This window comes from Limanda limanda, chromosome 15 (assembly GCF_963576545.1).
Source record: "Limanda limanda chromosome 15, fLimLim1.1, whole genome shotgun sequence".
Taxonomy (NCBI): domain Eukaryota; kingdom Metazoa; phylum Chordata; class Actinopteri; order Pleuronectiformes; family Pleuronectidae; genus Limanda; species Limanda limanda.
The window spans coordinates 1,912,181-1,934,935 of record NC_083650.1 but is presented as its reverse complement, the minus strand read 5'-3'; the positions used below and the strand labels follow the sequence as shown (position 1 = coordinate 1,934,935).

General features: G+C 45.1%; 2 protein-coding genes and 1 pseudogene across 2 annotated transcripts; all 3 read left to right on the top strand.

Moving 5' to 3' along the window:
- The first annotated feature begins 5,758 nt into the window (after positions 1-5,758).
- LOC133020934 (homeobox protein Hox-D4b-like) lies at positions 5,759-7,246 on the top strand. The gene is made up of 2 exons (XM_061087706.1): positions 5,759-6,164; positions 6,897-7,246. Exons 1-2 carry the CDS (start codon positions 5,759-5,761, stop codon positions 7,244-7,246), a joined length of 756 nt encoding a protein of 251 aa, XP_060943689.1.
- A 4,269-nt stretch (positions 7,247-11,515) lies between these two features.
- Positions 11,516-15,181, top strand: mtx2 (metaxin 2). The gene is made up of 10 exons (XM_061087199.1): positions 11,516-11,663; positions 12,207-12,254; positions 12,348-12,394; positions 12,604-12,676; positions 12,834-12,910; positions 13,060-13,152; positions 13,278-13,316; positions 13,408-13,533; positions 13,651-13,727; positions 14,364-15,181. Exons 1-10 carry the CDS (start codon positions 11,624-11,626, stop codon positions 14,521-14,523), a joined length of 780 nt encoding a protein of 259 aa, XP_060943182.1. The 5' UTR covers positions 11,516-11,623; the 3' UTR covers positions 14,524-15,181.
- Positions 15,182-18,204: 3,023 nt separating this feature from the next.
- Positions 18,205-21,994, top strand: LOC133020966 (uncharacterized; annotated as a pseudogene).
- The last annotated feature ends 761 nt before the right edge of the window (positions 21,995-22,755 follow it).

Sequence of the window (22,755 nt, the reverse complement as noted above, 5' to 3'; positions counted from 1 at the left end):
CAGATATCGAAACAGAAGTTTCACCGCAGAGCTGCAGTTTGGGTTTCAACGAACAAACCAAATGATTATGTCCTGAAGGCTGCACCCAAAGAGACCTGTTTTACAGTTTACACAACGTCTTATTGTGATGAATTAATAAGGCTACAATACTAAAATTAAAGAATATGAAAATATAAATAAAAGAGATTAAATAAATACATACAAAAAGCATTAAAAGATAAAAAACGCACTGACTTTTCAGAATAATAACTAGCTTGAAACCTTTTTCACATTTCTAGTTAAGAAGGATTTATCTGTTTATTAAATATGTATAGAGCTTGAAAAATATCGAACAGATATCTACATTTTTTTGTCCAAACCTTTTCAGTTACACACATGAAGGGATGTTTTTAAAATATTTACATTTTGTACTGCTGACCAATGCATTATCTTTACTCTTATTTAATTAAATAGGGAGTCTGCACATTTTAGAAAAGAAAAAGATAATCGAAATTAATTTCAATGGTAGTAGTTTTACCAATTTATTATATATACTATATATATTTTAATTTTACCAATATGATATACATATTTATAATTGTATCAGTAGTTTAGTCTTTAACAGATCTAGTTTTACTTGTGATGAGGAAAATGATCAGTGGTCACGTTATTTCATTAAATTCTCGCAGAGCCAATAAACCGATCTAATGCCTATAAATAGAATTTCCAAACGTCCAAAGTGAGGAAATCAATTCTAAGCTCATTATTAAAATCAAGCTCAGTATTCACTGGGTCTGATTCATTTCGTTGGATTTGAAAACAGACCTCATCACAGACCTCATCACAGCGCCGTCACAGCGCCGTGCCGGGCCGCGGTCAGCGCGGCCCGGCACGGCGCGGGTTCCCATGCGGGCTGGAGGTCGCAGTTAATGTCTAAACCGGGTTAGAGCTGCTCTCAGCTCGGCTTTGACCCGGCACAGGGCCGGGGGCGGAGGGGTGAGCCGGCGGTCAGCCTGTCTAAGATGAAAAAGTGAAACGACCCCGAGGAAGAAAAGCCACGTTTGAATGGCTTTATATCACAAACCGGCGCGAGGCGGAGACGACGTCACCAGCAAGGTTATAAAATGTTAATGAGGTTTGTTTTAATAGAGTTAAATAATTTAAAACGTGGACAGATTCATCAGAAGGACGTGTTCGATAAATATCTGCAGAATATAGTTAGTGGAGGGATATTAGTCCTTAAATTAAGATGCAGTTAATCAATACACCCCCAATAATTGATAATTTATATATAGCGATGAAGAGTGAGGAGACGCTGCAGCAGAAAACCTCGAATCCTAATCTGAGAGGATTAATAACTGGACCTTAACTCGACGCGTTAACCCTCTAATCGTGTTGCCTTTGCACAACAATAATCCGAGCGAGCCGCTGAACAATGGCCCCGCGACTCCCGCAGTCCGCGTGAACTCTGCGTGGTCCCCAGCCCGGGCCCCTGCGTGGCCCTGTCCGGCTCCAGGACTAATGGAACGGTGAACCAGCGGTCAACGCTTCTGATTGACCCTGCAGCGACCTGACGGCAGCTAGGCTACATTCTTAAAGAAGAATGCTCTTTCAAAAAAGAAGAAGAAGAAGAAGAAGAAGATGAAGCCTAAGCATCACTCCGTTGTTATTGTTGTTGTTGCCTCTAAAAGTTCAGCCCCATTCAGAAGGTGTGAGCTTAATGACTCCAGGTCTCAAACGCCTTTAGAATCCAGCCTGGAATAATTGTGAAAAATGAAAGTTTTAGGTCAAAGTCCTCTTTTCCTCACTGGAGTAATAGATCTGGAGTGAATGGATTTTTTTTGACTACATCTGCAGGAAGGTGCTCCGAACACTGCAGATTCATTATTCAACCACATCAGTGTCAATTGTTCGAAATCAATTATTTAAAAATGCTTTCTCCGACCACAACAGCTCCCCATTCTCTGCTCCTCTTCTTCTTCTTCTTCTTCTCCTCCCTCCATGCGACTCAAGCCCCTTTTAGGCTCCAGCAACAAATGGTTCAGAGCTGAGCCTCCAGCAGCCGCTCGCTCAAATGGCCATGGGAATTTACTAAAATGTAAACAGCACAAAAAAAGAAAAGAGTCCCTGCTGGAGCACAGGAGATTGCTGCAGGGCAAGAGAGGACACCGAAAATATCTTATCTGGATCATTAACAGAGAAAAAATACACAACACACAACCTCTCCTGAGTTGTTTGTGCACTTGTGTTGCAGGTTGCATGGATAAATATTGGAATTGAGATAGCAGAGGATAGTGTTGCCTTCAGCAGAGCCTGGACATTGATGAATCAAGGATAAGAATCAATACATTATATATCTTAACCATTCATTTAATACGTGTCCAAGCAAAACCAATGTAAAAAGAGACAGTAACAATGACTGCATTGACACCACTGGCCTTTCACTGCCGATTGCCCGATTCTAATTCACACTCAGACACTTGGATGTGGCCTGTGGCGACTCCACTGGCGGCAGATGTTGAGTTATGGGAGTCTATAGGAGCTGCAGAGCATCAGAAATGTACTGAAGGGTCGAGAGAAGACGTTTAGATTCAGCCTCAGGGCCACGACCGCCGGAGCCAGGCGATGCCTCGGTCCAGGCCAAGTTCAGGAATCACCATTAGCCACAATTAACACACAGGTCACGCACTGCGGCCGGTATGTTTACAAGCAGCTTGGCAGGTTGCCATTAGGGCGGCCTGCTCGGTCCTCGTGGAGCCACGCGGTGAATGTGGGAAGGAGTTGGATTTAAAAACTGCTGCGGCCTGTGACAGACTTTTACACGTTTTAAATTAAATATAAAAGGTGTGTAACTGTTCACATTTCAATGAGAACCCAGGTTTCTCTTCCATCTCATACACTTGAGGTACTCTCCTAAACTCTAATGCAATCCAATACAACATCTAATAAATAAATACTACCTTATCAAAGATACAAAATGAGATAATCCTTATTTAGTCAAGATAAAATGAGAAGAAATACAATTCAAGAATGGGCCAACAGCACATATCTCCACCAACCTACATTCGATACACTCAGGAATCACTAATTTAAAGAAAGTGACAAACAAATTCATGTCAGATTGGTTCTTTCTTCGGTTGTGTCCAATCCAATTTGCCAATTTTCATAGAAATCCATTTACTAGTTTTTACGTAATCCTGCCAAAAAATCAATCACCCCACTTGTGTGTTTAACATTAATATTTCATTTGCATCTATTAGGTGCAATCATGACATTTATCTACTTCCTTTGCCAATTAAAGAGCTGATTCTCTACATCACAGATTTCATGCATTCCACAACTAAACATCCACGAGTCCACTTTGCACTGTTCAGGCTCCAGGCGGCAACACAACAGCCTCACTTGCATATAGTAATTACACATATGCATCAAAATTAATGTGCTGTGCCCATTATGAGTTATCGATGTCAGAAAGCTCCATTAATGGTCTCAGTAAATTATACAGTGACACTGATCCATCGCTTGGTGAACAACAGGAACATGCTTTTTTAAAAAGGAAGGGAGCGGTGGGATGGTGACGTTGGCTTGTGTCTATATGTGAAGAACATTAGAAGGTGAAATATCATAATGTGAACGACGACGCGTGTAAATCTCTGTCGACCACGAGAAGAAGTCATCAGCAGCCGGCCGTGACGTGAGCCGTCGCCTATATATACCCTGTAGAACCGAATGTGTGTGGAGATGCCTCAGTCACAGATTGGGTTCTAGGGGAGTCTATGGGCGATGACTAACCATCCATCACAGCTGCGGCCAGGGAGGAAGAACCCAGCACTGTTTACATTTACCCAGCCTCTGACTCGCATGTGTTCACATCTCCCTTTTTTAAATCCCTTCATTTCCAAACCCGTACACCTGACTGACATATTGTGCAATGCTGTGCACGTGAAAAGCTCCAATCTGTGATCGCCCAAACGGATCATTGCACCCACTGAGATACACAATGTGATTACACCACTGGATCCAATTCCCCAGCAGCACTTAGAATCTGATCAGATAAGTCGGGATAAAGAAATCTGCATCTGCATCACCGGGATCCACAACAACACTGCACTAATCTGCAGGGTGTGCATGTAAACTCTGAGATTGATTTGCTGCCCCAATTAAATCTCTGCTGCCGGCTTCAAATCCTCAGTTTGGCTCCAGTTCTTATGTAAAAATTGTAAAAAACATGTAAAAAATATGAACTTAACCTTTAAATTCAATATCTCAACTTATATTCTGAGCCTCCTGCTGTGAGTGAATGGAAATGCGGATTTCCTTTCATATAAAAACTATAAATTATGTAATAAAAATTGCCTTTAGCTAAATGGTGGTACCCCCAGTGTCCATGTGAAAAAGGTAAAAGTCTTTTAATCTGACGAGATCCTGCAAGCCGGTTTATTTCCTATATGGTTTCTTATAAGTGGTTTTTCAGCCATTCGTTTGAAAACAGTGAGCAAACAAGTTATAAATCCTGACACATTAAGCTCATATTATCTCCAGTTCACTTGAACTCTGTCAGCCATGATACAATCTTCACACACTTTAACACCCCCCCCCCCCCCCCCCCTCTTTATTAGAGTATCATTACAGGCTGTGTAAAGCAGAGGTAATGGCAGGTCTGCATCACGGGAGTTATTAAGAGGTTTTGGCTCCAGCATCAGAGCTGCAGGATCCACAGCTGCAGCCACACAAGAAAAGCCTCATGAAACCCTGATGGATGGAGCTCGGGATTTATGGCATATTCCTCAGTGCAAAGATGATTTCTTTTCAAATATACGGCGTTTTGTGATTTAGTGTTTTTGGACAGAAGGGAGCTCATCTTGGTATATTCAGGCGTGCAGAGGAGCCACCAGCAAATCCTCACATGGGCTTCTTATCTTCGTGTGAGGGCTTTTTTTTTCGATTTTGCATATTCCCACTTATCTCTTTCACATTTTTTCGATTTTGCATCCAGCATTAATTTGCCGTCATTAGTCTAAAAGCCCTGACGCATTTTCCTCTCCTCCAGCTTTGCTCCAGCATCATTTTTTAAGCTGAGCAGCAGCCTTTAGAGGCGGAGGTGGTGGTGGGGGGGGGACACCTCGAGCTGACCCCCGGCCTAACAAAGCCAACTACTAGTCACTGTCTGGGAACCTTTTATCCCCTTTCTTTTTATTGCAGGCCTCTGTGGCCGGCCACGTTTTGTTGTGAGACCCTTTGACTCGCCACAAGGCCAAATCAAATCTGGCCCCTGTCGGCTCCTCAATATGGGCGAGATTAATTTTTCAGCCTCGGCCATCTGTGGAGGGTAAGAGTCAGTCAGCTGAAAGTCATAAATCTACAGTCCGTGCACTCTCAATAGGTGTGTGAGGGGGGGATGGAGGGATGGATGGATGGAGGGGGTGGGGGGTGCAACAGAATGATGACATAAAGTCCTTAGCCCGCAGGATCCTTCTTCACATTTCTCTTTCAAAAGTCCACAAACATCTATTCTTAACCGTTTTCCACCCACCGGGGCGAATCTTCATTAGTCCCATAATGAACATTTTTTTCTGCCTTCAAATCATCCCATTACCCACGACATAAACAAGCCGCAGGGCCGCCTCCCATTGGTTGGCCGCGGGGTCACGTGGCCCGCGCGGCCGTCCGTCTATTTGACAGCCGCAGGATGGCTCCGTGCCAGAGGGGAGAGCGAGACAGAGAGAGGGGCGAGGAAGAAAAATTAGTATTCTCCTTCCAGCCTCGCTATAAATCAATCATGGAGTCCTACGTGGTGAGCTGTAAATATGCTGAGCCGCAGTTCCCGCCTTGTGAAGAAGATTACAGTAATTTTACTGACCAGGGGGGGTATTACAACACCCCCCAGGACAGTGGTAGTTATGGAGGGGGCTACCAACAACCCCCACCGCCTCCATACACACCACAACAAACCGGCTATCCACACTCTGTGCAGGGGCGACCGCGGGAGGATGGAGAGGACCAAGGTGCGAGCTTCCCCGGCTACAGGGACACTGATGCCCCCCCCACGAAGGAGCTGCAGTGCCAGGCCTGGATGACGTGTGCGAAGACCCTCCAGGTGCAGAGGAGAGGAACGGCCTGCCAGGGCAGAGACAAGCCGCCCATCGTGGTCTACCCCTGGATGAAGAAAGTGCACATCGCTCATGGTGAGACATCCGCAAGATTTACATCTCTGCGTTTCTGCTCTCTCCATTCCATCTCTTCATTCCATCTCTCCATCACCTCCGTTTCTCTCAGTCCCTTGTTCAGGTTTTTTATCTTCCAGGAGCCAGATGCAGCCTCTTCTCTCTCTCTTTCCATTTCCTTCTCTCTCTCTCTCTTTCTCTCTCTCTCTATCTGTCTCTTTTTCTTTCTTTCGTCCATTTGTGCTCGTTTTTTTTGTTGTCGACTTATTTACGAGCTCAGTGAGAGTCAGAGAGAATTACAACCCCTATAAAGTTTTATGGCTCTGCCACAGTGTGTGTGTGTGTGTGTGTGTGTGTGTGTGTGTGTGTGTGTGTGTGTGTGTGTGTGTGTGTGTGTGTGTGTGTGTGTGTGTGTGTGTGTGTGTGTGTCACAGAGAGAGAGAGCGAGAGTGGATGTGTGTGTGTGTGTGTGTGTGTATGTGTGTATAAAAAAGCTGAGAGTTAAAAGTAAAGAAAATGTTCATCCTAGTGAAACGAGGATCAAAACTGAAAAAACACCACCATCATAATTAAATATGTTCACATACAATTTTAGAATGTTGGTTTTTCAATTTCTACTCGGAATTATAATTGTCTGAATATATACTAATAGCCATGAGAATATAATAGTAAACTTTAAAATAATTGAATTTGATGCTTCTGTGGATTTAATTCTTTCTCCTTTTCTTTCTGATTTGTTTTTTAAATGAACAGTGAACCCGAACCACACGGGCCCGGAGCCGAAGCGGCTGCGCACGGCCTACACGCGGCAGCAGGTCCTGGAGCTGGAGAAGGAGTTCCACTTCAGCCGCTACCTGACGCGCCGCCGCCGGGTGGAGGTGGCCCACACCCTGGTTCTGTCCGAGCGCCAGGTCAAGGTCTGGTTCCAGAACCGGCGCATGCGCTGGAAGAAGGACAACAAGCTTCCCAACACCAAGGGACGCAGCAAAAACAAGAGGGCGACGGACAACAACAACAACAACAACAGCAGCAGCAGCAGCAGCAGCAGCAGCAGCGACCACAGCGACAGCGGCAGCACCGTGAAGGCGGTGATCACCGTGTGAAGAGGCCGGTGGTTCGAGCGCCTTCATTCTCCCACATTGCTCCAGGGGTCCAGGGTATAACCGCGGCCCGGAAACAATTCTTAGCTGCTTTGAAATTATCCACCAATCGACCAGCAAAATGGCTTAATCGATATTCTTAAATGCCTCATATTTTATTGTGTTTGAATCTCTCTGTTGTACAGATATTTCAGTTTCAGTCTGATGTTTAATTCACAAACGAAAGGCTTTGATTTTTTTTGCTTTCAATGCTGCAATTACTCACCAGTTATTCAAGCGATTATGTTCTCAGTTAATCGATTAATCCTCTAGTCTGTGAAATGTCCGGTGAGTCCTCGACCCTCCAAACCTCAGATATCCACTTCAATGTGATATTTTATATAATATCTTCATATTTAAGAGCCTGCATTTATCTTTAGCATATACAAAACTTACTTTAACAACTCAAATAGTTGAATTATTTTTTCTGCACATCTACTAAATGATAATTCGGCTTATACGTGCAGCTCTATGGATTAAGGGCTGTTGAGGGTCTAACATTTCATGGTGCAATTAGTGAATTGTTTCAAGTTAAGACACAAAAGGCACAGGAGCATTGTGCCTGCGACTGGCTGCAGTTCTCCCTTTATCTGCGCTGAGCGAGGCTGGATTGCGTCCTTTGGAGAAAACAGGGTTTGATTTCTACAGGGTAAATATGAAACAGGGTTTTAGAATAGATACCTAAAGCGAGTAAATGAATATGCACATTACCAAAATGTTGTTTCCACAGACTGGAGCTCAAAGGGGAAAAAACAATTAACACAAACACCAAATCCCTGACCTGCAGAATGGTTGGACTAGTAACGTGTCAGTTTTTATTTTTAGGAATATCAGAAAATAATGAATATTTAGTAGGATGAGTAGCCATATTCACAATTTCGTTCTAATTCCATAAGGGGAATAAAGTCGTCATTAATTTAGAGGAGAAGTTGCATTTTTACGCAAGAGGAAACTCGTAAATAAAGACTTAAGAGAAGCAGCCAAATTGGATGTAAAGGTTTTTAAATGCACGACAGCGACTGTAAGTCCAACTCATGTTCTCAGGGTTACAGGGTTTCAACGAAAAGAACTTTCTGAAAAAGGTTTGTGGTTGGATCCAGAACCGAGAGGTTGGAAATGATCCTCTCCGAAAATAAGCGAAGTGTTTGCTCCAGTTGAATATGCTATTGAAATGTATGTAAGCCTACGCCAGTACTTATTTGTATTATTATTATTATTATTATTTAGAAGCATATGTTATTCTTCGTAGCAGCATCTCTGTTTCTTTTGTACGTGTCCATTTTTGTAAGAAAAAAAAGTGAAACTCATCGTGCAAAAACGAAAAAAATTTGATACGTGGAAATGTTTTGATACAAATAAACCAAAATGTTTCGAGTTGTAAAAGTGAAATGCAAATATTTTCGCACACACGCACACGCACACACACACACACACACACACACACACACACACCTCGATCCTTTTAGGACAAAGTGGTGAATGTCCCAATGGATCAAGTCTTCATCCACAAAATAAATCTTCTTTCACCACCAACATTTATTAATAGGCCACATGAAGGGGGGAACAAATATACATCATTCAAAATAGAGTGATCTGCTGTCCTCTACACGGTCTTTGTTACAGAGCTGAGACGCTTCTTAAATGTGATCGTTTTCTCCAGTGGGAGGATTTAAAAGTGCTCCGGATTATTTCCGCGGATAAACTGTGATCCGGGACGTCACATCATCACAGAGCCACACAGGCCGGTTTGTTTAACCAGTGTGTGAAGCAGAGGCACAGACACAGAAGAGCAAATGCTCCTGAGTGAGAGACATCTGTCTCCAAATGAGACAGGAGGAGGGAAGCTGCACGTAAACTCGTTGTCTCTCATTCGCCAAAATATAAAATGTTGAATTATTACAATTCAGTGAAGACTCATGCCCAAACTGTTGCTCCTTTTTAAAACATAATCAAGGCTGCATTACACCTGGACTATCAACCTCTTTATATGGTTGAAAAAATGATTCGTAGCCACATGACAAATTTCGCATCCTATGATTTCTGTGCGCTTTTACGCATCGTTTACGCACAAGGACAACATGGGTCACTTTAGGTGAGAGGAATCTTCTGTGTCCGTGAGATGCGTGTGTGTAATGTGTGGGTCATGTGTGTGTTTGTCATGTATGTATGTGTGTGTGTGTGTGTGTGTGTGTGTGTGTGTGTGTGTGTGTGTGTGTGTGTGTGTGTGTGTGTGTGTGTGTGTGTGTGTGTGTATGTGTGTTTTAGTTACAGGATGGAGGGGAAATGAGCGCGGAGAGCCATTAATTGGTGGCTTCCGGCCGAGACGCGGTTAAATGTGCAGGAGAGGCCCAGATCGACAGAAGCTCACACGCTCACTCATAAACTGAAATATTGTATATTATCTGCATATCTGACGTTTGATAAGCAGTTACACACGAGGGAAAGGCCGCTGTGCTTGTGTTGCTCTGCTTTTGGAAACATCACAGACACACTCAACCATGTCAGACTTTGAATCCTGCATTTAATACTCTGATCGTATTCTGTGCAACAGATTCGATTTAGTCGGTATTACTCAAAGCTGTAAATAAATTTGAGAGTATTTTTCATATGCAGATCAACTGAAAAACAGGTGAAAGTCTGACTGAAGATTTTAGATTCTGTCTCTTATGTGTGTTTAATGAAAACATTTGATATTCAACAGAGATGCTTGAGTTGCACTTTGACACCAACCTGTAGTTCCAGTCTGAATGTGGTGAAGCAGGGACGCCCCCGACTGGTTGCTGCACGTACTGCAGCCTGAAAGAGAGAAAACACCATTTACAAGAGAAGTTTCACTTGGACTTGGTTCAGAAAATTTTGAGATGTTCTCAAATAGAGAAAAGAGCCAATAAGATATTTTAAATTAATCTCGACCTGCTCTTGTTTTTAGAAGATTTTGTTATAACGACCATTTGGAGAGGCGGTGGACTAGTGGCAGAAAACTTGGACTACTGGGAGAGAAGGGGTCTCTGGTTCGATGCTGGTTCGACTCCACGGTTCGTCTCCTCGGAGTTTCGGCGGAAACTTGCCTGGATGGTGTAACGAACCTGGACCTGTCCAAAGTTCAAAAAGACTCTTCTCCCTACCCTGTCTAGTGCCCCTGAGCAAGGCACCTTACTCCCCCAACATCTGCTCCCCGGGCGCCGTACCTGGCAGCCCACTGCTCTGCTCTGCAGTGTGTCCTGCACCAGATGGGTGAAATGCAGAGGACTAATTTCCCCAATGCATGAGTGTGTTTGTGCATGTGTGTGGGATTAATAAAAGTGTATCTTCTTCTTCTTCATTTCCACAAGAGCTTTATATAAACCCAAGCCAGTATCTACCTATAAGATGTATAGACCTAACTGGATAAGAAGTGATGAGGGAAGGAGAAGGGGAAGACGAGTTGTTATATAATAGGGATGAGGGGAAACAGAGGGATGAATGGATGTGGGGATGAGATGGATGAAAGTAGAGTCTGATGATGTATATATGATGATGATGATGATGTGAAGATATGTGGTTACTCCTCAGGATAAACCAAGCGAGGGACACATACACAGAGGTGTAGCGTCAGGAAATTATAATAATTAGAGCATATATTATAAATCAGTAGACACACAAGATGAACAAATAAGAAATAAAACACTAGCATTAATATTATATTCCTATGTTCTATTATATCTAGTACTTAACTGTGTATTCTAGTACTTTATTGTGTATCATTTACTTCGAGAGTATGTACAGGTTTTATGACATTTTATGTTTCATTACATTGAGCTATTTTAATTTTCATATCTGTTTTATTTCTTCTCTATATGCACTTCACATGCTGCTGTAACGCAATAATTTCCCAATCCATCTATATATCAATCTATTTATCCATATATCAATCTATTTATCATCCATATATCCATCTATCCATCCATTCATCCATCTATTTATCCATATATCAATCTATTTATCCATAAATCAATCTATTTATCATCCAAATATCCATCTATTTATCCATATATGAATCTATTTATCCATATATGAATCTATTTATAATCCATATATTGATCTATCCATCTATTTATCCATATATCCATCAATATATCAATCTATTTATCTTTTTATCCATCCATTCCACATGATGCAGCTGCAGTGTCACAGCCCCGGAACCAACAATCTGCGTCCCCGTTTCTTCTCGGCAGATTAAAGCGGTGGGACCAGTCATTGCCTGCAGGAGCTGCACTTGTCCTCGGACTTCCTGTACCGAGCTGTGACTCCAGCTGAGTTAATAAACCTTTCTTCTGACTCGAGGACTCTTCCAGCAGCTTCATGTCTCTGGCGGCTGAAGCCTTCGTGTCGCAGATGGCAGGTAAATCACCTTCAGTTAGCTTAGCCGCCATTAGCCGCCGAGCTAGCGATGCTAACGTTCGTCCTACACGTCAAACCGGGGAACAAGCAGCTGTTTCCGCACAAACTCTGCTCTTTAACGATTCAAATTTAAAAAACAAACCTGCTCAGGAGCTGAAACATCATCACAGCGATTCAGAAACACGAGTCAGTCCAAATGATTCATCATATTTTATTATATAATTAGCCACAAACACGAGCTGCTCCTCCTGCTGCAGCAGAAATAAATAAACAGTCATCTTGGGTTTTTACGCACCTGTCACCTGACGTCACAGTACCTGCAACACGTCACTGTGACGTCAGGTGATGTTTAATTATAACTGATTTAAATTAGCATCGAACCTGTGAATGTTAATTGGTGTGTTTGTGCCTTTATGTTAAATACCATTAAAAGCAATTGTAGGTGTCTTATGTGAAACGAGCTGAATGTCAGTTGTTAAAACCCTTAGTGTGTGTGTGTGTGTGTGTGTGTGTGTGTGTGTGTGTGTTTGTTTGTGTTGTACAGCTGCTGAGCCATGGCCTGAGAGTGCGACCTTGTACCAGCCGCTGAAGGGTAAATCCGCTCCGAGCTGAATACACACAGAATGAACGATCTCTGCTGACGTAGATGTTAATGTGATGTTTCTGTTGTGTGTCTGTTTTCCAGAGGATCAGATTCTGCTCTCGGACTGCGCCTCGTCTCTCGCTGTGCAGGTGAACATCTGTCCCCACTGTCTCCTCTGTGTATTGAATCTGTCTCAGTGTCGTCTGTCTTGTGTTATGAACCCATACGACTCCGTGACGTGGAGATCAATCTTCAGAATGAGTTTAAAACCCATCAGTAATTTCCCTGATCCCTAATTAATAATGGTTTATTATTCCACTGCTAAATGACGTCCCCTTGTTTCTCTGTGTGTGTGCAGGCCTACCTCCGGATGTGTGGTTTACCTGTGCAGGTGGTTTGCAGAGCGAATGCTGAATACATGTCTCCTTCTGGTGAGTGCACGTGCTGCTGCAGAGACCAGTCTCGTTGGATTCGTCCATTTCACAGAGAAATTAAACTGATCGAAACGTGGACACATAGGCTGAGATATTAACTTTCTTTACTCTTCTCTCCTTATCTGTGTGTGTCTCTGTGTGTATGTCTCTGCAGGTAAGATCCCTTTTATTCATGTAGGAAACCAGGTGGTGTCAGAACTCGGGCCGATAGTACAATTCACCAAAGCAAAGGTAAAGATGTAGTTACTGTCTGCTTGTTGTTAAGAGATGTTTTCTGTGGGATTATCACACATTTTATGAATCCACTCGTCGTCTGTTGGTGTCGAGGATTCACTCGGTTGTGGAGGAGAACTCATATTCTCTGTGTTTCTGGTTTTCAGGGTCATTCTCTGAGCGACGGTCTGGATGATGTTCAACGAGCTGAAATGAAAGCGTACATGGAGCTGGTCAACAACATGCTGCTTACTGCTGAGGTAGACACACACACACGCATACACACACACACACACACACACACACACACACGCACACTGACAGTTACACACAATACTTCTTTATATTATCTACCAATCACTGAACTCTCTTCTCCTCTTTACAGCTGTTCATCCAGTGGTGTGATGATGCCACAGCAGCTGAGGTGTGAACAGTTTTCTTGTCTCTCTCTTTTCATTAGTTATTCAGAATATGAATATAGACTCTTCATCAGCGTTTTTGTGTGTTTTGTGTAGATTTCTCGTCCTCGATACAGCAGTCCGTACTCGTGGCCACTGAGTAATGTCCTGGCCTATAACAAGCAGTGGGAGGTTAAGAGGAAGATGAACGCCATCGGCTGGGGAGGGAAAACGCTGGCGCAGGTGAGCCGCCACCGGGGATTCCACGTTTCCCCAGATGCTTCTGATTCAGATATTTTCCGGTTTCAAAAACATGTATACAAAAATATAAAAACCTTTTCCTCTGCTCATGTGTTTCAGGTTTATGAAGATGTCAGTCAGTGCTGCCAGGCGCTTTCTCAGAGGCTGGGAACACAACAGTTCTTCTTTAATAAACAGTATGTATCCGTGTGTGTGTCTGTGTGTGTCTGTGTGAGAGAGAGTGTGAGTGTCTTTGACTAAAACCTGAGTCCCACTCACTGGGGCTGCTGCTGTAACAAATCCATCAAACTCTGTTTAGCATTCTTAATATTTTTTAAAGTTCCCTGCTGAATATTGGAGATAAAATGTTTTTTAATCACTCTCAGCCAGTTCCACACTTCTCACAGGAGATCCCACCAACTCACCAAAGTGACATAGAGCAGACGTTAAGGGTGAGAAGTGGGAAAGAAGGAGGAAACCTTCCACATATTTTAAGTCAATGAAACTTCAAACTCATTTTAAAGCTGCTGCTGTTTTAAACTGAAAAAGTTGCAAAGTTTAACTTTAAACTAATTATGAAAACTACAGCAGAAATGTGTGAAGAACTGTTGGTTTAATTTCTTCTGGGTTTTCATCTGAAGCTGAGTGAAAGAATAGTAGTGATACATCACTGGTACAGGTTTAAACCACATGAACAGTGCATTTAAATGTAAATAAAGACTATTATGCTGAATAAAAATGGCAGTTTGTGCACGATAACATTATTGACCTAATATTTAAGTTTAAGTAGTTTTAGCAGTAATACTTATTGTGTGTATGCTTGTGTGTTGCAGGCCCACGGAGCTGGACGCCTTGGTGTTCGGTCACCTGTTCACTATCCTGACGACCCGACTGACCAGCACCGAGCTCGCCGAGCGGATCAAGACTTACGACAACCTGCTGTCGTTCTGCAGACGCATCGAACAAACCTACTTCGAAGACAAGAGCTCCTGAGAACAACGACTCCTCCTGTTGTACATCCTTGTCTTCCTGTCTGTCATTCCCTCTCTGTAGCACTGAGAAACTAAAAACTCCATATGATCACATCTTATACAGGAGCATGTCCCCTCTTGATTCGTCCCCTTTAATATTCCTGCTTGTAAATTGATGCTGGTCCCAGTTCAGAGGAGTCAGTCCACTAAAGGATTTATCTCCAAATAGCTCCAGCACCAAACTACCCAGAAATCAGGGTAAAGATGTAGGGAATACAAATATTGATGACTATGAACTCTTTAGACTAAAGGCCAGTGTTAAAACGTCAGACTTCACTACAGCAGGCGGATACGTTGCGAAACTTATTTATTTACACTTTGCTTTTCCATCTTTTCCACTCGGCTCCACAAGAATAGTCAGACTCAGAGGTTGTGTTTGGATTTGACAGCTGTGACACGGACGGCGGGATTCCACATGAACTGTTGTTCTTTTCCTAAGAGACTTAAGAAGCTTGTAAGAAACAGTCTGGACATAACTTAAAATATAAATGTTTAATTTCTCCTGTAAAAAAAAAGAAAAGCATGTGAACATAATGATGAAGAGGATGTGATTTATTTCTTAGTTTTTCAACTTTTGTGTGAATGGAAAGTGCCTCCAAAATAAAAGTCATTCAACTCAACACATTGTAGTTTTTATTCAAGTCTCTGATAATGATTTGAAACATAAATGTTCAATATGTGACCACTTCATTAGGAACCACTGTTTAAATCCAGTTTAGCCCAAATACAGCAGCAAACTACACCACGTTTGGATTTTGGTGATTTTGTTGGAAAGAATCTTTTAGAAAATTTCCTGAACTCTATTTTTAGGGCTTGATAACATCTGTTTGAGTGTGTGTGTGCCTGTTTGTGTGTGTGTGTGTGTCTGCATCGGTGTCAAGCTCAACGTTAATGTCTGATCACCTCTGATTGCCCTCCAGTTGACCAGTGTGTGTGTGTTTGGTGTGTAGTAGACGCAGCAAGTCCCAGGTTTTTTCGAGGTCAAAGTTCGACCTCTGAACTTCCAGGACCTGTGACACGGTGACTGATGATTTGCACTGACCAGACACTGCAGCAGTTAAGAGGTCACGAGCCAGACAGAGAGAAATAAACACACGGACAAGTGGTCGTCCGCAGTCGTTAGTGAAGCATCATCATGAGGCCGGAAGTCTCAGGAAGTCAGAAACTCTCAGAGCTCCACTCTGTGAAGATTCTTCATGTGCTGTCATTCGAGGAAATTGTCAGTGCAGCTTTTGTATTTTAATTCTACACAATCGCAGAGTGAGCATTTAACTCTCAGGCCTCAGTGTGCAACAAATGCAGATTCACAAATGTCTTCAAACACACCCACATCATTCTACTCTCATTATATTCTGGCCTGTTCCAACACTGGAGTGTTCACATATTGTGCAGAGATAGAAACCAGCTCAGCAGCCTTGTGTGTAGCATTGATTTAAGTTGTTTATTTTTGTATTTTTTTGTTTGTTTGTATTACACATGAGTAGGAATAATAAAAAACTGTCTCTGAATGAGTGGAACGGTTGCGAAAACAAAGTTAAACATGGAATGAAAACGTTTGTATTCTTCTTGTATTTCTTCACATTGAAAACCCTTTGGAGCAATAGACACAAGTATGAACTAGTTGTTGCAGTGATATTGAAATTATAAAATACTTTGCAAAGATAGAATCAGGAGACTTTAAAACTATAATTCATTAATGTGGTGTGAGGTCAGTCCAGAACAAAACACACTTAAAACATATGTGTAGTTTCCTCTGAGCATTGTAATTACTAACCTGGTCCAGGAGGGGGCAGCACTACGACAGACGTGATGTCATGATCATGGACAAACGTCATGTGGTTACATTTAAGAACAAATTGAAAAGCGATAATTTTCATATTTTTATAAATACATTTCTTGATTGCTTTGAAGATTTGGGGGGTAATTGAGACAATTATAGTAAATTATTCCCATTCAGAGAAGTGACTGCTGTTTTGAATACAACGATCTTCTTCAGGTGGTTTCTGTGTTTTTGTGTTTTAATAAAAATGATAACAAATAAGCAAACACACACACACACACAAACACACGCACACACTAACACACTAACATTCTAACACATTAATTCATCGAAAGTGGGAGAAATGTGTAGTTTCCTCTCAGTAGTGTAACTCTTGACTTCTTCCAGCAGGAGGCAGCACTAGGATAGTAATCTGCTGCAGAATCCTGGAGGTTCATGATCATGGAAACATTTCCTTTTTCAGAGCTTCCTGTGTTTTTGAGACAATTATAACAGATGTGTCAATACACAGTTTTTATTGAGGTGGTTTCTGTGCTTTCACATAAATAGTAAAACCAACAAACTAACAAAAAAAGTCCTAAAGTAACACAAAATGGGTGAGATGGTTTATGATAAACCATTAAGTCAATATATTATTGTTTCGATGCATAAATAAGTGTGAGAAATAACCAATAACTCAACCCATGTCCAATAAAAAAATTTAAATCAACTACTATCATTTCAAATGTGCTCAAATTTTAAGCACTGCAATGACTGACATCTTCCAGGAGGGGACAGCACGAGGATATAAATGAATCCCACCACATGATCAAGGGGAAAAATAATAGATGTGTTAAAATATTTAAAAACTGAAAATAGTAACAAATTAAAATGTGCATGTACCGATAAAATATTTTCAGAAATTAGTTTTCAGTTTTGGGCAAAATCCCTCCGTCAGTGATTGAACCAATGATGAGATAGGTTCACTGTTTTCACACAAACAAATAATAACCATAAAGGAATTAATAATAATAAATTGGTTCCCCTGACAGTGGAGCTCTGCAGCACTGACCCGTGTGTGACACAGCTAGATGCTCGGGTTTCCCTCGGTTTCTCGATGCCGGGTCGTGACGCAATATAATGAAAAAGAAAATAACATTTAGGATTATCACGGGTGGAGCTGTAGAGTCTAAATCCCCCCAAGATAATTATTTCATTTCTTCTCTCAGTTACTGAACGTGATGACACGTTAAACCTCCCGGCACGAAGAAGGGTTTAATTTACTCAGGTGGACATCACTGCACGTTTTACATTTAATAGTTCTCTTTCTTAGCATTCGTTTCGATGTCTCACTATGGGATACGCCCCTCGCGTGTATTCACAGAAGCACTTTTAACAATTCGCCGCCCTGATAGGCTGGCAGTCGTGACGTCCGCGTCAAGGTGCCGCACCTTAAATACGGTGGACGCGGCGTCACACGTCATTCAAACACCTCTTCTCGCTTCACGAACAAGCATTTTTCTAATCGACGTCGATGCTAACTAGCTGCTGTCCACAGACTGGAGCTAACACCTCCTACGCCGGACGCTAGTAGTAGCAACGTCGACCCGACTGCCTTCACCATAGGTAGTTTTCAAATTTAAATAGCTAAACGGCACCGGGAGCCTGCGGTCACCGCGCTGCCTGCTACCGGAGCTAGCTAGCTAACAGGGTTTATCACTCCAGATAATTCGCTCCCCTTTAGCACACCAAGCTAAATGGAGCAAGCTGCAAAGCTTCATTCCACCCCGCACCTAGGCGATGCCAATCGCCTGTGCACCTGTGGAAATAAAATGTCGAGCACGGACACTCACCAGGTCTGCTCTGCGTGTCTCGGGCTGGAACATGCCCGCGCCGCCATCAGCAATCAGCAATCCGGGCTCGTGCGCCGACTGCTCCCGCTTCACAGCGAAGAGCCTCCGTCGACGGCTAGGACGCCAAGCTAGCCTCTCTGAGGGGGAACCGATCCTTTCCATGACCGCCACCGAGGAACCCCAACCCGGTGTGGCCGAGGAGGACACTCCCGAACCAGAGATTCGGCACTGGGGCTCCACGCTGGATTTGCTGGACCCGCTAACGGAGCCACCTCTCATGTTGGACTATGAGGAGGAGGATGAGTCCGACTGCGAAGATTGTCTGGTGTCGGATGGTGACGACGAGGATTTTGAATCCTGCTTCGTTCCACCGACACAGGCTCTCAGCTCTCCCAGCCCTGCAAAGGGCTCGGCCGGGGTAATTACGCCCCAGCCTAGCGGCGACATGCACGATGTGTGTAGACGCGCCGCAGAGAGACTGAATTTTCCATGGCCCGCTGTCGTGGCGGAGACCCCAAGGTCCCGCTACGAGGGGAAGAAATTACCCCAAGCGAAAAGGGCTGCGAGACAACTTCTCCCGGTGTTCCCGGAACTCCTGGAGGAAGTTACCGCCTCATGGAAGCAAAACCCTTACTCCAGCAAAGCCACCATTCAAGGTCTTCCCTGGATGTTGAAGAGATGGAGAAACATGCCATGGCCCGCATGCCTCCCATGGAGCCCCTGGTGGCAGCTCACCTCCATCCGAGGCTGTCAGCTGCCTCGGCCAGAGCCCCCACACTCCCCACGAAAGCCGATCGCCTCCAGTCTGCCATGACTGAGCGAGCTTATGAAGCAGCGGCTTTGACAGTGAGGGCTCTCAACGTCACCTCCATGTTGTCAGCTTACCAAGCAGAGCTTTTTGACAACATAGCCGACGTGCCTGAATGTTCCGCGTGGGATGAGATCACCACAATTGCGGATATCTGCCTGCGCGTACAGCGATGCGCTGTACAGGCGGCGGGGAAGTGCATGTCGATGTTGGTGTTACAGGAGAGGACGAGATGGCTCAATCTGACCAATCTGTCCGAAAGAGAGAAGGAGGACATCCTGGACATGCCTATTGTCCCCGAGGGTGTCTTCGGCTCCGCTCTCGCCTCAATGCAAAAGCGCTGCGAGACGAAGAAAAAGGAGGACGAGGCTCTGCAGCTCTGCCTTCCGAGGAAAGCACCTGCCGCCGCGCACCCGGCCCCCCGGCAGACTTTTGCTCAGGTGGCCTCTAGGAGCGCTCCCCCTGCCTTCCGCATCCCGAAGCGCCCCAGGGCTCAACCGGGTGCGAGCACCAACGGCCCCCCGGACACCAAGCCCGCTTGGCCGAGGAAGCCCTTCTATTCCCCGTCGACCCAGGCTGCTCAACCGGGCCCATCACCCATCAGCAGGCCAGGCGGAAGAAGAAGGTGACTTAGCGGTCAACCCCACCGCGAGCGGAGCTGCCGGCCGTTCCCTGGCAACTCAGCTATCCCGTGTGTTAAGGGAGAAATTATCCAGTGCCACCCATCCCTCTCGGCGACGCGTGGGCCCAGAGCTCAGTTCGTGAGTCCCATTAAAGAGGAGAAGAGACATGTTTCAGATGTGGGATTGTTCAACACCACACCAATGTCTCACAAGCACTCACACACAGTTTGTGTCAATAAAGAGTTTTTCACTGACGCATCCAGGCTCACAGCCGAGGGCGCAGGGTTACAAAAACAAAGAGACTCAAAAACGACAAACAGAGGTGCGGAGCACGCTGTTGTCCCCCTTAACACCACAAGGGGGAAGCAGCGTCCCACCTGTGGTGAAACGTCCCGTTCCCCTCATCTCGAGTCTATCAGACCGCGCATGCGCGGTGATACTCGGAGGTGTGCAGCTGGTGCGGGCCCCCAGAGATCGTCTGTGTCAGACAGAGCTTCACTCCCCCCTAACTTTGAGGTTAGAGAGTTGGAAAGCATGCACAGCGTCAGAGTGGATATTGAAAACACTGGCCAAAGGCTACAGGCTTCAATTCGCCATGATGTCCCCCCGTTTCCGCGGCCTCATCGCTTCCCGTGCGCAGGGAGAGTCGGCCCGGGTGTTACGGGAGGAAATATCAGCTCTATTAAACAAAAGTGCCATACGAATAGTGCCACTCCAGCAGAGACTGGAAGGTTTTTATTCGAGGTATTTCCTGGTCCCAAAGAAAGGGGGGAGTTGCTTACGTCCCATCCTGGACCTTCGCATTTTGAACTCGTATCTCAGGAGATACAAGTTTCGCATGCTGACACATTCAACGCTGATACGGTTGATCCGGCCGGGGGACTGGTTCACATCAATCGATCTGAAAGACGCATATTTTCACATTCCTCCGTTTATCCTCATTTATCCTCCGCACAGGAGATATCTGAGGTTCGCTTTGCAGGACACAGTGTACGAGTACCTAGTACTGCCATTCGGCATGTCACTGAGCCCGAGGGTGTTTGTGAAATGTGTCGACGCCGCTATAGCACCCCTCAGGGAGCGGGGCATACGCGTGGCCACTTATCTGGACGACTGGCTGCTGCTGGCGCGCTCAGAGCAAGAGGCGGCGTTGCATACAGGCATTGTGCTGGCACACCTAGCCAATCTGGAGTTTGTGGTGAACAGGGAAAAGAGCGTGTTGACACCGAGGTAGGACATTGCCTTTCTGGGTCTCACGTTAAATTCACTGACCTACACGGCTCGCTTATCAGCCGAGACAGTAAACACTTTCAGGTCCACTCTCTCTCATTTTGCCGTAACACGTCGGGTCACGTACGGACTGTGTCTCCGGTTACTGGGACTGATGGCCTCTACCATATTGGTGGTGAGGCTGGGCAGGCTGTACATGAGAGATTTCCAGCGCTGGGTGGCTTCTCTCAGACTGGATCCCGTGCGCCACAGACGCCGCAGTGTCACGGTTTGCGTGTCCTGCGTCAGCGCGCTGCGACCATGGCAACGGCCGTCTCTGTTGACAGTGGGTGTGCGCATGGGCGCGGTATCTGACAGAAAGGTGGTGACGACAGTAGCCAGCCTGTCAGGCTGGGGCGGTGTGTTCGAGGGCAGATCCGCGAATGGGATGTGGAGCACAGATCTCAAACATGCCCATATCAATTATCTGGAGTTGATGGCAGTGTTTCTGACGCTGAAACATTTTCTGCCGTTCCTCCGGGGACATCATGTGTTAGTGAGGACGGACAATACGACCACAGTGGCGTATATCAATCGCCAGGGGGGGTCTACGTTCTCTACAGTTACACACTCTTGCACGCAGACTGATATTATGGGGCGAGGTGCATCTCCTCTCAGTGAGAGCGACCCACGTTCCCGGAATTCAGAATGTGGGTGCGGACCTCTTGTCCAGAGGAAATCCTCTCTACGCGGAGTGGAAGCTTCACCCGTCTGTAGTAGAGCAGATTTGGTCACTTTTCGGCCGCGCAACAGTGGATCTGTTTGCGTCGAGGGCGAACACACAGTGCCCACTGTTCTTCTCCCTGCACGACCGGAGCGCACCGCTGGGGCTGGATGCGTTCGCTCAAGAGTGGCCGCGCGTCCCGCTTTACGGGTTTCCGCCTCTGGCTTTGATTCCCCCGACACTGCTCAGGGTGCGGGAGAATCGTCTGTCACTGATTTTGATCGCTCCTCACTGGCCGTCCATGCACTGGCTGGCGGAAGTGAGGCAGCTACTCCATGGTCACCCGTGGCCTCTCCCGCTGCGCAGGGACCTGTTCTCCCAGGCGCGCGGGCAGATATTTCACCCTCATCCAGAGCGCCTTGCCCTGTGGGCTTGGCCCGTGAGTGGTTTAATCTGAGCCTGACTGGGTTATCACAGAGTGTTGTTAACACGATTCAGAATGCCAGAGCATCATCCACTAGGTCTCTCTATGACTGTAAGTGGAGATTGTTTGAGGATTGGTGAGCTTCGGCACAGGAAATCCCTTTTCAGTGTCCAGTTGGTACAATCCTGTCCTTCCTGCAGGACTTGATTGATCAAAAGAGGGCATTTTCTACTGTCAAAGTTTACTTGGCAGCTATTTCCGCTTGCCATGTTGGATTTGATGGAAAACCAGTGGGCCAACACCCCCTGGTTTGTCGTTTTATGAAGGGTGCACGGAGGTTGCTGCCCATCTCTAAAACTATGTCGCCATCTTGGGATCTAGCAGTGGTGCTTGGTGCCCTCTCTAGTCATCCTTTTGAACCACTGGATAACGTCGACATGAAGACGTTATCCCTGAAGGTGGCTCTGTTATTGGCTTTGGCTACAGCTAAACGAGTGAGTGATATTCACGCTTTATCTGTACATCCGGCATGTATGCGGTTCACCCCGGGGAACCTTGGGGTGACACTGAGGCCGAATCCTGCTTTTGTTCCTAAGGTTGTTAAACCATGCTCCCCAGTGGAACTGGCAGCTTTTCAGCCTCCTCCCTATGGTTCTGCGGAACAGCAGCGGTTACACATGCTGTGCCCTGTCCGTGCCTTACACACTTATGTGGAAAGGACAAGGAACTTTAGGAAAGGGGATCAGTTGTTTGTGTCCTGGGCTAAGCCCCACTGGGGCAAACCTATCTCCAAA